This window comes from Barbus barbus (assembly GCF_936440315.1).
Source record: "Barbus barbus genome assembly, chromosome: 30".
Classification (NCBI taxonomy): domain Eukaryota; kingdom Metazoa; phylum Chordata; class Actinopteri; order Cypriniformes; family Cyprinidae; genus Barbus; species Barbus barbus.
The window spans coordinates 25449797-25468558 of record NC_136758.1 but is presented as its reverse complement, the minus strand read 5'-3'; the positions used below and the strand labels follow the sequence as shown (position 1 = coordinate 25468558).

Sequence of the window (18762 nt, the reverse complement as noted above, 5' to 3'; positions counted from 1 at the left end):
GGTCATTCTGTCTTGTATTATTCATCTGCTGTTTATTTGCAATGACACTTTAGTAGTGTGAAAATAAAGCAGACAGAGTGACAGATGTGGATAAAGATGATTTTGCATCAACTCAATTCATGGTTTTATTTTACTCGTATTTTATTCTGAAGTATTGTTTGAAGATGAAAATGATGGATTTATAACTTACAAACTCGCAGCTTTTCATTTTACAAGACATGAATTGATGGACTGGAGTCATGTGGATTACTTGTGTAAACATTAGATTTGCTTGAGGGTGGACTTGGCCCAATTGGTAAAGAGATTAACATAGAGCATGCAAAAGCATCAGTGTGTGTGTATGTCGTGTTTTGAATAAGTTATGTATGCATGTGATATGCTAATCACCTGTAAGGCCCTGTATAATCCTACATGAGCACTTGTTTGCATGTTCCCCTGATGCAGATGTGTGCCATCGTATGTCGTTCTGCCACTGATGCGTTTGCAAACACATCTGAAATGATTCTCTCTGCTCTTTCAAGTTGAGTATCAACTAATAAATCGGTTTGGACGGCTTTAACAAATACATGCAGATGAGCTGTAAATGCCAGGAAGCCATATCATCTGAATAATTCATGGGATTGCTGCGATGCTGTTGGTGGGATGGCATCACTCGGTGCTGAAGCAGCATATTAACCAGCCGCTCAAACCAGATCGTTCAAGATATTGATTTCCAGTCGTTGACTTCCCTGTTGCAGTGGCCTAGATATTCAATGCTGGATAATGGCAATGAGCATCAGTTGTTCTGGTCCAGAATCATCTTGCTTACCGTCAGATTTCTTACTTTGTGCAGGGTGGAAATGACCTCAGCTGCTGATGTAATGATGCTGTGTATGACTTCAGAAATGACCTCATTGTGCATTATTCATAGGCATTTAGCGTCTGGTAGCAAATGCAATAATTACATTAGTAGTGAGTTTGCATTGTGGCATTGACTTTAGCACAAGCAGACAAGCAGAATTTTCCCCACTGGCTTTTTCTTCAGCAAATCCGAACAAATGTTTTCGTAATGATTATGTATAACATGGACACTGTAATGTAGAGTGTTACCAAAATATCCTTTAAAACTGCAGAAACAGAAATTCTGTTTGTTATATTATGTTGAGTCATGGAGAATTCAGTCATTTAAAAAAGATGTATTACATTTTTTTGGTTTATGAATTCTCAGGGAGTCTAACCCCTTTGAGCTACTATTGAGTGTAAAGACCATCGACTCTACCGTGCGACTCCACCGGGCAGGGACACCGGCAAGGGATAGTAGTAGCTTTTTATTTAATTTTTTCATTGATATGTTTATTATTGAAATGTTGTTGTTATATGCATGTGTCAATTTTATTTAATTTCTTTATTTTCTTAAATATGTGGGTAGATAGTATTTATAGAGTTGTAACTTTTTAGTTTTAGTTACTTTTTCTTATTTGCAAGTCGCTTTGGACAAAAGCGTCTGCTAAATGACAAAAGTAAAAAGTAAAGTAAGTAAAAAGCTACAGGAACATGTTTAGTTTTAGCTGGATATTTTAAAATGGCTTAATATTGTAATACAGCTGATTACAGCACAGAATATAATCAGTTTTAAGATCTGCTGAATTTTAAGTCCTGCTTTTAATATCAGTAGGCAGATGTTTTAAAGTTCATTAGTGCATGTTTGTAAAGCTTGTAAAGGTTATTAGTGTTGTTTATATACTATTATGGGATTTATTAATATTTTGAATTAGTTTTTATGAAAGTTTAGTTTGTCATGTGCTTTTGCAATTGTATGTATACACACACACACACACACACACACACACACACATACACACACTCACACACACACACACACACACACACACACACACACACACACACACACACACACACACACACACACACACACACACATATCTGTTTAACTTTATTTTCTAACTATATTTTAGTTTTTCATCTAATATTTATATTGTATTTAATTTCAGCTTTATTTTCATTAATGCAAACAATTTTCAAAAGTTTGTTTTAGTTAACAATAACAACACTGAAAAAATGTCATATTTATATATTGTCAAGTATAAAATTGAAATATGTAGTTTTTTAAAATACTGTTTAAGTAGTTTGACTATTATTTGTCATTGTATTTTATCATGTTGCCATGTAAAATAGCATTTGTTGCTGAGATGGCAATATGCATAATCCTCACTGTAAGTGATTGATCGGGGATTAAACAGAGTATATGGACCTTGAAAGCATCTTAAAGGATTTTGGTGACATGAATTTATGAGTTTCTATTCCCAGTGGAATCAATATTTTAGAGTTTTGTGGCTTAGTTTATGCTCATATGTGCTCTAAACAACACATATAACTTATTGACGATTCATTTTTGTTTTAGTAAAATGGTCTCTGCAATGAGAATATACTCTGGATGATTTCAGAATTGTTAGCCCAGCAGCTCAAATATGCATTCTGTAGGGTTTAATGTTTCCTGAACCAGCTGTGCAGTGAGTTTTGTCTGTGATTTGGCATTTTTATCCATGTTAGTAATATTTTTTTTCTTCAAAATAGAAAATAAATCCCTTTCTTTAAATGCTTTTCTAATGCTTCACCATGAGCGCCACTTTACATGCTGTCATCTATGACAGTGACCGCCATTAGATTTGCATCCCAAATTACCTCTGACTATGGTGCTCCTTATTTGGGAGTCATACTTGTGGTCTTCACGGTCAAAAGTGACCGGGCACCTAAAATTTTACTTTTTTCCCCCCAATAAAATCAATGTAACATATTTTTGTTTAATAATATTTTTTTCTTTGTTCTTTTGTATTTTGAGAGAATTTCATGGTACTAATGAATATTTATGCAATAATTATGATAATTTTTCCCATTGAAAATAATAAAATGTTCCACCCAAATATTTTCTATTACCTATCAATTATGGCAGTATTTAATGTTAAAATAGAGACAATGCCTTTAAAATCCAATTTTTTAAGCCAGGTTAGTGTCATCTGGTGGGAGTAAAATAAGAAAAACATCTGCAATTCCATGGTTTATCCCATACATTCGTATATAGCTCTATATAAAAGGCCTATAAATTCTCTAATTGTTTTTAGCCATAAATACGTATTTTTGTTAAGTTGTGGGTTTGGATATATATTTAGAAATTTTCAAAGACAACTTTTTGTAAAGGTTTTTTTTTTTTTTTTTTTTTTTTAATGTTGATTTAAAGCGTCAGTTTTTGAATTATTATTACTGCACCTGAACACAGAGAAAGCATTTTGTTACACAAAACATTAATATTCTATAAAAATGTACCTCTTATGCTATGGCTATATGGTCAGAGCCAAACCAATTCATTTGAATGTTTATAATTGTGTATGTGTTTGTGAGTGTGTCTATGAGTGTGTGTGAGTGGATGTGTTGGTTTTGCACTCTTGATGTTTTAGAGTTTCACGCTGTCACTGATGTGTACTTTTTTTTGCATTGTGGCAGATTTGTGTTTTCGTTAATTTCCCATTAATTTCCTATGGTCGGTCATTTTTGACCAATTTTTTTTTTTTTTTTTTACGACCACTCAGCCTGCTCGAATAAAGCCCTCAATTTTTGTGTGTGTTCACATTCCAAATTACATTAAAGTGACCAAGTTTCATACTATTCCGATGAAGCTGTGTTTTTTAAAAATTCAAAAGACAAAATTTTTCAGTCAAAAGTGACCGAAGAGCACCAGAGGGTTAATATTAATGGGCGTTGTGCACTCCTACTACTTGTTTGTTTTTAAATCATCCTTTCATTTTTTTTGTCTCCTCTCTGAACAGCTAAACCAAAAAGACCCGTCCTCAGGATTAGCTGTGTTTCACCATGAATGTTGCCGTATCACCGATTGCCAGTGAGGCTTCCTCCCCCATGATAACCTCTGTGACTCCCACCCTGGAACCCGGCCCCGATAAACACGATGATCCGTGTGGGCCCAGCGTCAGCGGGGACGAGCCAACCCAGAAACAAGATCCCCACCCTAGGTACCAAAAACCCCCTCCTCTCCACACAGGGGCCGACTGGAAGGTGGTTCTGCACCTGCCGGAGATCGAGACCTGGCTGAGGACCACGACGGAGAGAGTCAGAGACCTCACACACTCTGTGCAGCAAGACAGCATCAATAGACACGTGGATGTGCACCTGGTACAACTCAAGGTAAGAGTACACAAATGCTTGATTCTGATAGGTCAGTTGTAGCATTGAGGGGACTGATATTTTTGTGTAATGATGCTGAATGTATATTTGTCCATGGCAACATGATGATGCTGTTTATTTCTGTACAAAAGTTTGGGGTCGGTAAGATTTTATGTTTTTAAAAGAAGTCTCTAATCGCCTCTGGCTTGCTTAGTTGGGGACGCTTCATTTCCAGCGATATCGCCGACCTTATTGCAAAGACACTATTCAAACTTATTGACACTTTATTTTCCTTTTTTGATATTGTGCAGTGCTTTGACACAATTTGCATTGTAAAAAGCGCTATATAAGTAAGGTGACTTGACTTGACTTGACTAATAATCTCACCAAGGCCGCATTTATTTTGTATTATATTTATTATATTTATTCATCTTATATTTCTCTTTTGAACAGTGGAAATGTTGTACATTGGAAATGTATGCTGTTGCAGGCTACTTTCTGAGATTTTTCTGAGAAATTTAAACTCCTTTACTTTTAAATGTGGCATTAACTTGGCATTATTTTCACCTGGCATTAACATGCATTTCTGAAGGGCACATCTTCACATCTAATCCCTATGAGTATCATTTACTGTGGGAAAGTTTCGAAATAGGGAAACAAAACTGACCAGATACCTTTACTAGTATTATTCTTCTTATTTATTTATTTATTTTTCATATATTTTATTTTATTTTTAGAATTATTTATTTTACAATTTCCTATCATTTTTTTTCTTTAATTATTTGGTTTCATCAACTCGTGAACCCCAGTGTGGGAAACCCTGGTCTGTTGAGGAACCATATACAGGTGCTGGTCATAAAATTAGAATATCATGAAAAAGTAGATTTATTTCAGTAATACCATTCAAAAAGTGAAACTTGTATATTAGATTCATTCATTACACACAGACTGATATATTTCAAATGTTTATTTCCTTTAATTTTGATGATTATAACTGATAACTAATGAAAGTCCCAAATTCAGTATCTCAGAAAATTAGAATATCAATTAAGACCAATGCAAAAAAAAATGATTTTTAGAAATGTTGGCCAACTGAAAAGTATGAGCATGTACAGCACTCAATATTTAGTTGGGGCTCCTTTGGCCTGGATTACTGCAGCAATGCGGCGTGGCATGGAGTCGGTCAGTCTGTGGCACTGCTCAGGTGTTATGAGAGCCCATGTTGCTCTGATAGTGGCCTTCAGCTCTTCTGAATTGTTGGGTCTGGCGTATTGCATCTTCCTCTTCACAATACCCCATAGGTTTTCTATGGGGTTAAGGTCAGGCGAGTTTGCTGGCCAATCAAGAACAGGGATACCATGGTCCTTAAACCAGGTACTGGTAGCTTTGGCAGTGTGTGCAGGTGCCAAGTCCTGTTGGAAAATGAAATCTGCATCTCCATAAAGTTGGTCAGCAGCAGGAAGCATGAAGTGCTCTAAAACTTCCTGGTAGATGACTGCGTTGACCTTGGACCTCAGAAAACACAATGGACCAACACCAGCAGATGACATGGCACCCCAAACCATCAATGACTGTGGAAACTTTACACTGGACCTCAAGCAACGTGGATTATGTGCCTCTCCTCTCTTGCTCCAGACTCTGGGACCTTGATTTCCAAAGGAAATGCTAAATTTACTTTCATCAGAGAACATAACTTTGGACCATTCAGCAGCAGTCCAGTCAAGACGCTTCTGACGCTGTCTCTTGTTCAAGAGTGGCTTGACACAAGGAATGCGACAGCTGAAACCCATGTCTTGCATACGTCTGTGCGTGGTGCTTCTTGAAGCACTGACTCCAGCTGCAGTCCACTCTTTGTGAATCTCCCCCACATTTTTGAATGTTTGTTTTTTCACAATCCTCTCCAGGGTGCGGTTATCCCTATTGCTTGTACACTTTTTTCTACCACATCTTGTCCTTCCCTTCGCCTCTCTATTAATATGCTTGGACACAGAGCTCTGTGAACAGCCAGCCTCTTTAGCAATGACCTTTTGTGTCTTGCCCTCCTTGTGCAAGGTGTCAATGGTCGTCTTTTGGACAACTGTCAAGTCAGCAGTCTTTCCCATGATTGTGTAGCCTACAGAACTACACTGAGAGACCATTTAAAGGCTTTTGCAGGTGTTTTGAGTTAATTAGCTGATTAGAGCGTGGCACCAGGGGTCTTCAATATTGAACATTTTCACAATATTCTAATTTTCTGAGAAATTGAATTTGGGACTTTCATTAGTTATCAGTTATAATCGTCAAAATTAAAGGAAATAAACATTTGAAATATATCAGTCTGTGTGTAATGAATTAATCTAATATACAAGTTTCACTTTTTGAATGGTATTACTGAAATAAATCAACTTTTTCATGATATTCTAATTTTATGACCAGCACCTGTATTTGATAACTGGATGATATCCCATATCATCAAGTGTTTGATTCAATGATGATGAGATCATTGTGAGAGTTTCAGTGTTAGTCTCACAGCTGAGCGGCTAAATCCCTCTGCTCCACTTTCAGATTGAAAAACTATTACATAACACTCTCGGAAAGAATGAGGTTTCAGTAACATCATTGATTTCCGGTTGTGTTCTCATTTCATCTTTTGCATTTGTTGAGTTTTAATCAGAACAGTGTGCTCAGCGGTCTTTAATTAGACGTTCACCCTCTCATTGTCTTTCTGAGGAAGAATCAGGCAGCCTGTGGATCTGCTTCATCATGTTACGGCTCAGATAAACAGCTGCTCATGTCATTATGAGAGCCATTCAAAGAACCAGAGGTTTGTTTTGAAACTGAGACAGAAGGAAGTGTTTTAACCTCAAAAAGCAACATGCTTTAGTTTTAAATAAGTGAAAGTGAAAAGGAAACCGGCTGCGTCACAGTTCCTCTTGGCGAAGTCTATGCATCATTAATGTGTTACAGGAATCTCTTCTTTAACTGAACGTGTGTCACAGCCACTGGAATGTGACTTGCTGGTTTCCTCTCTTCCTCCAACATTTGTTCATTTTTCTGCTGCTCTGTGTTGTTAAATAACACACTGCAGTCTCTGGTGTCACGGCGTTTTACAGCCAGTCTGAGAAGCTGCCTTTCATGTTAATAAATCATGTGTGAGGCTTTTAGAAAGCGTGTGTCTATTTATGTGTGTGTGTGTGTATGAGAGAGTCTCTGAAGCAGAGCTTTTCTCTCACTGGTTACATCTCTCAGTTATATTTTTTTAGTTGCTGTAATAAATTAGATTGTGCCATTTAGGCTATTAACAATCAAATAATTTCAGTCTATTCTGAACAGTTTGAATGCCACATTCATTCAAATTTTCTTTTAACAATGCATCTTAATGTCATGATGCATTATAAAGAGACTGTTGGTGAAAAATTAGGTGATTAAATTTGCCCAATTATGCAAATTATTAATAAACTATTCTAATGAAATCTATAAATAATTTTAACACACACACACACACACACACACACACACACACACGCGCACACACACACACACACGTTTACTTGGCTATCTAAATGGGGATATTCCATAGGAGTAATGGTTTTTATACTGTACAAACTGTATGTGCTATTGCCCTACACCAACCCTACACCTAAACTTACCCCTCACAGGAGACTGTGCATTTCTACTTTTCCCCCCAAAATAAAAAATAAGCGTTATGAAAAGTGGCGACATGGGGCAACGTCCTGAAAACTCACCTTCACCTTGTAATACCTATGTCATACCTGTAACATTATACAAATTTATGTCCTCACAAAAATGCGCACACACACACACACACACACACACACACACACAGATGCAATTCATATATAATTCCAAATTATGTAAATTATAATTGTAATTGATAATTTACATAGGACAAGCAATTTATTTGTAATTATTATGATAATTTTTTTCTTTTGAGAGGAACTTTGCATAATGTGGCAAATGTATTTTAATAATTAAAATTATAATGTATTTTAATAATTAAAATTATAATACCGTTATAAATGTAAATATTATATATAATTATATATTATATAATTATGTATAGTTATAAATATATAATTATAAATTAAATAAACGTATAATATGAGCCCAGTAAATAAACAAATTAGTCATAATTGACAGCAAAGTTGTTTATCAAAAGTGCAAATCTTTAAGATTATGAACAATAACTTTGTTTCACCATTATCTATGATGTTCTTGAGGTCTGATGGAGGAAAAGAAGGCATGTTTATAATCTAATACAGCAGAAGATGTTTCTTAGGTTTAATAGAGAGTGTTGCACCTTCTTTTTTCCAGTAAGGCATTCTGATTTTTTCTTTCTCTTTTTCGGTTGGTCGAGCACCGTTTTCTGCTACTTTTGTGGACTGTTATAAAACCTCTCTCCTCTCTCTCTCTCTCTCTCTGTTGATGCTTTGTGTTGTTGTTGTGAAGAATTCTGTGTGTGTTTCTTGCTGAATCCTGTGTTATTTTGAGGGGGTGACTGAAGGCTTTGTGTTCAGTATCAGCAGACAATGAGTCAGTCGGGCAGCACATATCTGCTTCTCCATGAGAGGTCACAGAGCTCAGCACGGACTGATACTCCTACACTAGTGTGCCTCAGTGACTCACATTCAGGCTTCCTGTGAGCTTCCTACTGAAGCTCAACATATAGGACCACCGATTCTTCATCGTGTGTGCTGTGAAAATGTATCATGTCAACAGTCATATGCTTTCAGAAGGAGTTTTAAGGCAATTACAGATGATGAAAACATCTTTTCAGCCTCCCAGAAACAGTCACATGTCTCTTCTTCCTCGTGAAATGAATTATTTAGCATCTTTTCAAGTCTAGTGGCAAGGTGTTCACAAACTATATATTGGCTTTGACTTTCAAGCCTACAACGCCATCTTGTGAAGAAGATCAACATTACTGTTCAAGAGGCTGTGATCAGTAAGATATATATAAAAAAAGAAATGATTACTTTTATTCAGCAGAGACGCATTAAATTGATCAAAAGTGACAGTGAGACTTTTGTTATGTTATAAAGAAATGTTTCAAATAAATGCTGTTCTTTTAATCAAAGAAAACAAAATCAATGTCATGGTTTTCAGACAAATATTAAATAGACAATAGAAAACAGATTTTAAATTGTAATAATATTTCACAATATTATATTTTTCCCTGTATTTTGACTAAATAAATATGGCCTTTGGAAGCAAAAAATACTTTTTTGAATATATAAAAAACATGTATAACTCTAGTTTATAGTAATTAAATTATGAACACGCATTTGCTCATGCATGCCTATTTTTTATATACGATTTTGTTTTGTATAAAGTAGCCTTTATATCTGTGCGAATGCATGTTCAACTGTTTTTTTATATAATTTGTGTTTTATAAAAGTAGCCTTTGTCATATGTAAGTAGCTACATTGCTGTGACAAACTGTTGACCAAAAGATGGCAACACTAACAAAGTATCATGAGAGAATGTCAAGATGTCTGTCACTGATGGATGATAGACAGACAGATAGTACAGAACTGGTTCTAAGAGGAATATTCTGGTTTGCAGTAGCAGCTGTGTGTAGTATGTAGAGAGTGGACACACTAATTGACATCAGTGCAAGGAGATCAGCACAGCTGTGATGTCCACATTCCCCAACGAGACCAGCCCACAGAACAATGTCTGCAGACACACCCTTATTCCACAGATCAGATGTACAGTATGAGAAGGATTCACACACACACTTACAAAGCACACTTGCGTTGACACTAATAGCATGTAATAGCATTTTAGCAGTTGTCAGGACGCCGGTTGTACACACGCTGATGTGATTTACCCACACACACGCAGACACACCCACAGTTCTCACGTCTGTATTTTTACCCAGTTGAGACCAGATCAGTTCACATGGACATACATTTAGAGTGATGTAATCTTAGTACTGTGGAGAATCCAGAATCCAGAGAATGCAGATGTACTAAAGATTTCAAACTTTGTGTCATTTGCATGTTGTGGTGGTTTTTAAACGTATGTACATTTCTAGTCTTTTTGCATGTTTGTTTATGCAATCTTTTGTCCGAAATTATTAATTATCCACTACCAATAAGATTGCAGTACTCCCATTTTTAAATCTGTTTGGTAGAATTAAAATGTATAGATTCTGTTTGGGCGTGTTAGTTAGTTAAGGGAACTTTTTACTATCTACTTGACCATTTTATAGCCCTAAATTAAGATTCTGTTGTTGTTTTCTTACAAAACATTACTAGTGATGGTTTTAAGACTTTTTAAGATTTTTTTCTTATGCTCACAAGTATGCATTTATTTGATCAAAAACACGATAAAAACAGTAATATTGTGAAATCTTCTTAAAATTTGAAATAACCTTTTTCTATGTGAATATATTTTAAAACATAATTCATTTCTGTGATGCAAAGCTGAATTTTCAGCATCATTACTCCAGTCTTCAGTGTCACATGATCCTTCAGAAATCATCAGCAAATTGATTTGATGCTCAATAAACATTTTATAGCCCTTGAATAAAGATTCTGTTGTTATTTTCTTAGGAAATATTACTGTAGCGGTACCATGTTATTATTATCAATGTTGAAAACAGTTGTGCTGCTTCATATGTTGATGAGTAGACAATAGAGGCAAAGAATGCCATTTAAAAAAAATATATATAAATCTTCTGCATTTAGTGTCACTTTTAATAATTTTAATGCATCCTTTCGGAATAAAAGTATTAATTTCTTTCAAAACATCTTAATGAATCCAGATTTTTGAATGGTGTATGATTTAGGCCTACATGGTTTTCCAAAGTATAACTTCATCAAATACTGTGGTATTTCCATGATGGCAACGTTTAAAACATTTTAGGTAGGCCTATTTACTATAATAAATTCAATAATTTTGAAAAGCTTTTAGTTTTTCTAAAGAATCTTTTGCATCTTCAGAGAGGTTAACATTATTTTAAAAGTTGTTTTCCTTGTTTCAAATATATAGATAAAAAAGCAAATGTCGATTTGCTTGAAATCTATTGTGCCAAATAAACTGATCTGCATTATGCAAATCCTTAACACAGCAGTAAATAAACCAGATTTCTTTGCACATATAGGTTGTATTATACTGCACAATGTAGAGTAGCCTTGTTGGTGTTAATGCTAATGTGGTAGCCCCAGTATGTGCTGTGACCTTATCATCTCCAGTTACTCCTCAAACCCCCTTGTAATTCCCCCGGCAGCAGCTGCCCGTGCCGGTGGCCCAGACAGAGTGAGAGCAGCACGAGGGCTGCTGGAGGGAGGGAGAGGTCAAGTCCCAAAATAGCCCCTCGGTGTGGTGAGGCAGCCCCTCCTTCAGAGAGAAAGACAGAATGGAAGAAACAGGCCAGTGAAGTGAGTGAGGAATAGATACAGAGAGAGAGAACGACAGCATATCAGACAGCACAAGCGCTCAGAGCTGTCACATCTGACATCAGATCTGACACACATCAGCGCCGCATGCAGCGCAGAGCACACTAAACCAATCTCTGACTTCATTCTCTTTGATTCATTGTGTTTTACTTCAGCCAGCGAGCAGGTAAGAGGACGGATCAACTGACACGCTCAAGTATTTTTCTAATAAGAAGCCTCTGATGGGTTGACATTGCTGAGATTGTTTGAAATATTGTTAGGGTGGGAAGTCGAGTGGCTTCCAAATGATAAAGGCTGAGAAATGGCATGTTTTGTAGGAAAAGGTTTATGTATTATTTAGCATTTGGAAAAGGAAGAACTTTTATTGAAAGTTCATGTACGTGGGAGTGTTTGTGTGCGTGCCCATGTGCTTGTATCATCAGAGGTCACATGGTATTGAGAGGCTTACACCTTTCCCTGTCACTTTCACTGGCTAGTGATGAAAAGTACACAAAAGTACCATAGTACTACCAAGGTTTTTTGTACTACTCTGTAACTATCTTTGTTCACTGTTTAAAATTTTTTGGGTCGGTATTTAAAAAGATGTTTGAAAGAAGTCTCTTATGCTCACCAAGGCTGTATTTATTTGATCAAAAATACAATAAAAACGGGACTATAGTGAAATATTATTAAAATTTGAAATGACAGTTTTCTATGTGAATATATTTTAAAATATTATTTATTTCCGTGATGAATTTTCAGCATCATTACTTCAGTCTTCAGTGTCACACGGTCCTTCAGAAATCATTCTAATATGCTGATTTGCTGCTCAAGAAATATTTCTTCTTATTATTGCTGCTAAAATAGTTGTGGAATAGTATTAATTTATTTGGGGGGAAAAGCCTTTTTTGGTGTACATGAGCTAGTGAACAGTTAGCTGCTCAGTATCACAAAATAAAGCCTAGGCGATGAGGGTCTTGTGTGACCCTGAAAGGTTTATTTTGTGATATTGACCTTGGAAAATGGAACGTAATATATTGATTTGAGTGGGGGAAAAGACTCCACAGAGTCATATGAGACTTGAAACCTGCACAGCTAAGTAAGAAATTGAGATAATGATCAATTAAATATTTTTGTGGTCATTATAATGCTGCAGTTAACCAATGAGAATCAGTCATTTGAGTCATTATAGAGAGTCAAACATACCAGATAATGTTTAAAATAAACCCTGAGATTTTTTAAGCTGGGAAGTGCTTCATGTAAAAGCATTTGTTTTAATGCCTAACCTAAAGTAGCTCTCCCACTATATCATTGAAATATTTCATGAATTAGATATTTGAATCTTTTTGATGCGATACTTAAGTGATAAATCTTGACACTATCTTCAGGGGACCTTTTGGTTTAAATCATCATAATCTGTATTACAGTATATGTGCTGAAGTAGGTGATCCATGAACCCTGTTGTTTTTGAGCCAGCGAGGCAGAAGTGTATGGGACCTGCTGCATTTTGGCGGCATGTCTGACCTACATTCAGCGGTGCCGTGTTATTTTAGGGAGTGGACGACACCGTATCAGAGATGCTGCTGGCCGTAGCTCTGGTGTTGCTGTGTTGACAACGAGCTGCAGTTGTTCTGGCATGTCTTCCATGCCCCATAAATGCTCCTGTGAACTATATCCTCTCTCACCTTTCTGTTAATTGTCTTGGTGATTTTTAGGTTCTGACATTTTCACACGTTTTGGACAAAATACAAAACTAGTTTGTTTTTGCAGATAAAAAAAACACAAAGATGCAGTTGCCACTTGAATTGATATTTTGTATTTAATGCAGTTAAATACAAATACCATTTTAATTTATGATGCAGTTACAATGATATCAAAGTGGCAAAATGTTTCAAAAGGAAGTTCCAGTTTATATCCTTGGAAACATGTCCAATTTTGACTGCTAAATTAAAATTTTTTTTTTTTTATAAATGACAAATGTTTTAATTTTGGATAAGATGAGGCAACTGCCAAACTTTCCTAGCAGCTGAACCTCCTGACTTACACAGGCTGGGGGAGGGAACATGACATGATCCAACCACAAACAGTAGACCCAAACAGAATTTAGACACTTAAGGTACACTTTAAAAAGTCTCTCATTGCATTACTTTGTAGAAAAAATGCAATTGCTATCTGACTTCACATGCAATCATTGTCTAATGCAATGAATGACACTGTTAAGTTGAGACTTAAATGTCCAAATACGTTTTTGGGGTCTATTTTAATGTGCAGTTGCTGTGTAGTGTTTCTACACCATCTCATCTTATTCTGTTTTGTGAGCTCATTTTCTGAAATTAGTTACGGGTCTGAAACTAGCCTTTTAATATCTGCCTCTGGCTGCATGATTTATGATTTGAACCACAGTGACAGTAAAAGAAAAGCCCCCTAGACCTAGTGACCTTCAAATCAGATGAACCTGATGCTACAAGCAACTGGTTAGCGACTATAATGATATTATATATCTCAATAAGATCCCAGTGAAATCATTTTGAAATCGTAAAAATATCAAGAAGTACAACAGCACTGTACAGTATTTTGAATGGTGGTGTATATGTTACGAAAGACATCATTTACTGGGAAAACCACATGGGCAGTGTGGTGCTCTTTGGTATATTCTGTGATCTCCTCTGTATTATTCACATGTCATGTGAAAATGACTCAAATGTCCCTCCATTTCCTCTTACATGGATACATAACATGGTGATGTTGTTGACTTGTGCCTGGTTGAAGGTAGGTTCAAGTAATCTTCACTTGACTGAAGTTTAATTCCTTTTAGCAAAACAATATTAAATGCTAAAACTCCAGAAAAGCCTTGAAATCTGAGCTGTTTCTATCAGCGACCATAATAATGGTATTTGGTATGCATGATGCAGATATATCCTGTTGAGTAATTCAATCTTTGCATCAGTGAGCCGTGATTCTGGAAAAATCTCTCTTCTTTCAGAGAATTCCCAAGTACTTGTTACTCATGTCTCGTTCTTTCTGCTCTTTCTCATGAATTGTAATTCATATAAACTACTTTGTTTGAACATTCAACGTCTTCCATCTAAGAAGTCTTCAGAGGGATGTGTCTTTTTAATATGCTGTGGGTTCTGGGTTGCTGATGGAAATAGGTATTTTAGCACAGGAGGAAGTAGTTTAGAAAGCCACATGATCAGAAATTGTGCTGTATGAATCCAGTGCCATCATATGATGTGTAATACCATGCATAAAATTGCAGATCATAATATCAGTTGACTGACTGTGCATTTGTCTGTCTGATAGGACATCTGTGAAGACATATCGGATCATGTTGAGCAGATCCATGCCCTGTTGGAGACCGAGTTCTCCCTGAAGCTCCTGTCTTACTCGGTGAACATCATAGTGGACATCCGAAGCGTGCAGCTCCTCTGGCACCAGTTGCGAGTGTCCGTGTTGGTTCTGAAAGAGAGGCTTCTCCAGGGCCTCCAGGACTCCAACGGCAACTACACCCGCCAGACAGACATACTACAAGCCTTCAGCCAGGATCACGATGAGGTCAGATACATTTCCAAAACATCATCCAAATTATACCACCTAAAGCGGGTACATCCCTTACTCAGGGTACAACCCTTACTAATTTACAAGGACAGAAAGTTAGTTATGCAACGTTCTGCTGGGAGTGTACCATAAACTCATTTGATATTGCCTTGACCAAAGACATTCAGAACAGACAACCCTTGCAAACATGCTTTTCTAGCAAACACTTGCAGTGAAGTGTACTTGCTTATCCCAGATCAATTCAGGATTGATTTGATTACATTTTAAGTTTGAGTTTGCAAATAAGTCTGTTTGTTTTTGTGGTCTTGATCATCTTTAGGCTCGGCTGGATGCTTTGACAGAAGTGGACGACTCTGGCCAACTGACCATTAAATGCAGTAAAGACTACTTCTCCTTGGACTGCGGCATCACTGCTTATGAACTGAGTGACTACAGCCCCATTGACGATCCAGAAGGTCGAGGGCCACGCTCCCTTTATCCCGAGCTGGAGCAAGACTTTCCAGAACTGCTTCAGAGTGTGGATCTCCTCAACATCGCGGCCTCTAGACAAAACCAAGCATCATCTCCACCTGCAGAAGAGTCTGTTACCTCCACCCAGGAACCTCAAGAGACAATCAGTGACCCCACCGAAGAAGAAAAAGCACCAGATTCAGCAATGCAGGGAGATTGCGGGTTTGGCCTTTCCAAACGCCCTCTTCAAGGTGGCTTTAAGAGTGACATCTCTCCTACACAGCCTTTGCCTAAGAAGCCCATGTATCTGGAGGGTGATGGGGACACAAGGTGCACTAGGTCTTCGCCTCTCCAGTACCAGGCTGATTTGAGCAGAAGCACACCCTCCCTTTTGGATACACCAGATCGCTCAAAGTTCTGGCTGGAGCTGGAATCAGTCTATCCAGGCAATGGGAGTCAGTCCTATGAGAGTCTCCATGCCGTGAACGGGAGGAACTTGCAGATGAGTCTCAAGAGACCATCGGAAGTCCCTCTGGAGAGACGCTCATCAGAGGCCATGCAGGGATTCCACACGCAGAAGCACTTGACAAAATTCAAGACTATGCACTCCAAAGTCAAGCAGGCTTACAGTGACTCTTCCAGCCCTCTACCATCTTCAGGGGAGGACATCTCAGACCCTGACCAGCGGGAAATGTCATCCAGCCCAGACGATCAAGCCCCCGCCACAGGTTCTCTCTGGATCGTGAACCAGAATGCGCTGTGCATCTCCAACACATCAGGGAGCACCAAAGAGCACTGGTATGGCTCAGATGAGTTCCTCGCTCTTCCCGCCCAGCTGAAAAAGACAGAGATGTTGGCGATGAAGCTGGAAAGCCTCACTCAGGCTTTACCGCAAAGAGGCCTGCAAGAGTCCATCCAGGACGTGGATGACTGGGAGCTCACTGAGGTCAACCCTGATTGGGAGAGCAGCAATGATCTCCTTTTGCTTCACCCCTATAAGAAGCCCTCCCCAGCCGGCCGCTTTTCACCTACCTCCTCAAGTGACGTGGCGCCTTCTCTGATTGACAGCATCGAGTCTGGCCCACTTAGCGACCTGTTGTCTGAGGATGAGGGGGCGCGAAGTACACCTGAGTCCAGGGGTAGAAATATATCAGCTGGCTGGCCCAATGCACCAAAGATGATGTTTCAGTGCACACCCTTGATACAGCAACTACTAGCAGATATTCAGCACCAAGAGAACTACCATGATGTCTGGGCGAAGCTAGAGGTAAGAGATTTCTGCTTTTTGGAACAGTATTCTTGCATAACATTACATTTACATTTACATTTAGTCATTAGTAGACACTTTTATCCAAAGCGAATTACATGGAAGCAATCAAAATAAAAAAAGAGCAATGATATGCAAGTGTTATAACAAGTCTCAGTTAGCTTAATGCAGTATACTTAGCAATTTTTTCAAGGACTGTTTTTGAAAATGAATACTAGCTTACTACTTACTGAGTACTGTGCAGTATATGCTGTATACTGTGCCGTATATACTAAAAAACATGCAGTATGTACTGTATACAGTTCCATACTGTATATACTGTGTACTGTGACTTATAAAATTGAATATTGTTATATATACAGTATACTGATTACTGGCCAGTATATACTGTGCTATATTGAAGGTACTTTATACTGTTCCTTGTATTCTGTGCTTTATTTATTCTATATTAATTCTGTACAGTATTTACTGTACACCATGGCGTATGTACTGTATACTGAATACTATGCAGTATATACTTTATACTGTCGTACATAACCAGATGCTGTGTTATGTTGTATATGCGGTAACACTGTGCAGTAGATACTTCATATTGTTCCATATATACTGTATATTGTGCCGTATTAACTGAATATATACTATTTACTGTACCTTATTCAGTGTATTGAACACTGTGCAGTTTGTACAGTAAAGTGCATACTGATTTATAGTAAGTTAAATTGTATTCTATAATAAACATTTAACAAACTGTAGCTACATTTGCTGTCACATGATCTCAACATGTTGCATGTGAGTGGCATTTAGTTATTAACCTTATTTTGCATTTTGAATGCAATTTTCAGAAAAATTATCTTGACTTTCGGCAGCCATGTAAAATAATGAGTGGATACATTTCAGCAATATTTGTGGTAATTTTGACAGATCAGTTCATGTTAGTATACATATTGCAGAAATATTAAGAGTAGTTAGTACACTAGGCCTATTCCTTACATATCTCTCAGCAAAACTAAATAAGCAAGTGTTAATGTTAACCGTCTCACTGGTTAAACTTACAATTATCACAGTTCTGCATTTCTGATTTAATTTGAAAGGGATATAATCACTAAGGAAGTCATTTGTATGCCTTAATCCTCATTCACATAGAGGCGGCAGTTAATATGTGTCACTACACTAAGCAGATATTAAAAACAGCTGATAACTAAAGGGGTAATGAACTAACAAGCCACCTCAGCCTTTTGCTAATATTCAAAGCTTAATTAACAGGATTGCACTCCTCGACAACCTCTCTTCAGTCCCAAGTCTGTAATTAAATTATTAGCTACATAATTAAGAACATGCAATCGTGTTTATAAAGAAGCCGGGTGCTTGAGGAAACCCAAACTTGTCAGACTAGTTCTTCACTTTCTTATGGGCTATGTGCAGAATAGCATACTATCATATTCTTATTGTTGCTGAACTATATAGTATGTGCACTATTCACTGTATGCAGATTTTCTGGATGCATGGAAATGCCCAGATGACTTAATACATTTGCTGAAATGTTGTATCCCACAATGCAATGCGTCTAGCTTTAGGAATTGTGTGACACATGGACTGTAAATTAGAGCTTTTTTGTTTTTACTTTTTTTGACTTGTTTGATCAGACTGCATGCCATATCAAAACATAAAAAAATAAATACAAAAATTAATTAAATATGCAATTGTATTTACATTTTATTAATTAGCAGATGCTTTTATTAAGCAAATAAGGAACATCACAAGCAGGTTGTCGAATGAGCCAAATGAATAACGCTTACTGTACATAATGAGACAGACTAGTGAGGTCAGCATACTGTGGCATACTGCTGTTTGAAATGTTTATCATGGAATGATACATATAAACATATTTATTTTTTTAATAGTTGGCAATATACTGTTGGAATAAGCAGT

The 18762-nt window shown here is 37.1% G+C and overlaps 1 protein-coding gene across 1 annotated transcript in view; it reads left to right on the top strand.

The window, feature by feature from the left end:
* Window positions 1-11349: 11349 nt before the first annotated feature.
* Window positions 11350-18762, top strand: part of LOC306850453 (A-kinase anchor protein 6-like) — a gene marked incomplete at its 5' end in the record, with an annotated part of 108482 nt that continues 101069 nt past the window's right edge. Inside the window, 4 exons of the mRNA XM_079386106.1 lie at window positions 11350-11476; window positions 11567-11745; window positions 14862-15113; window positions 15436-16833. Of these exons, the coding sequence (XP_079242232.1) occupies window positions 11350-11476; window positions 11567-11745; window positions 14862-15113; window positions 15436-16833 (1956 nt within the window). The remainder of the gene's footprint in view (window positions 11477-11566; window positions 11746-14861; window positions 15114-15435; window positions 16834-18762) is intronic.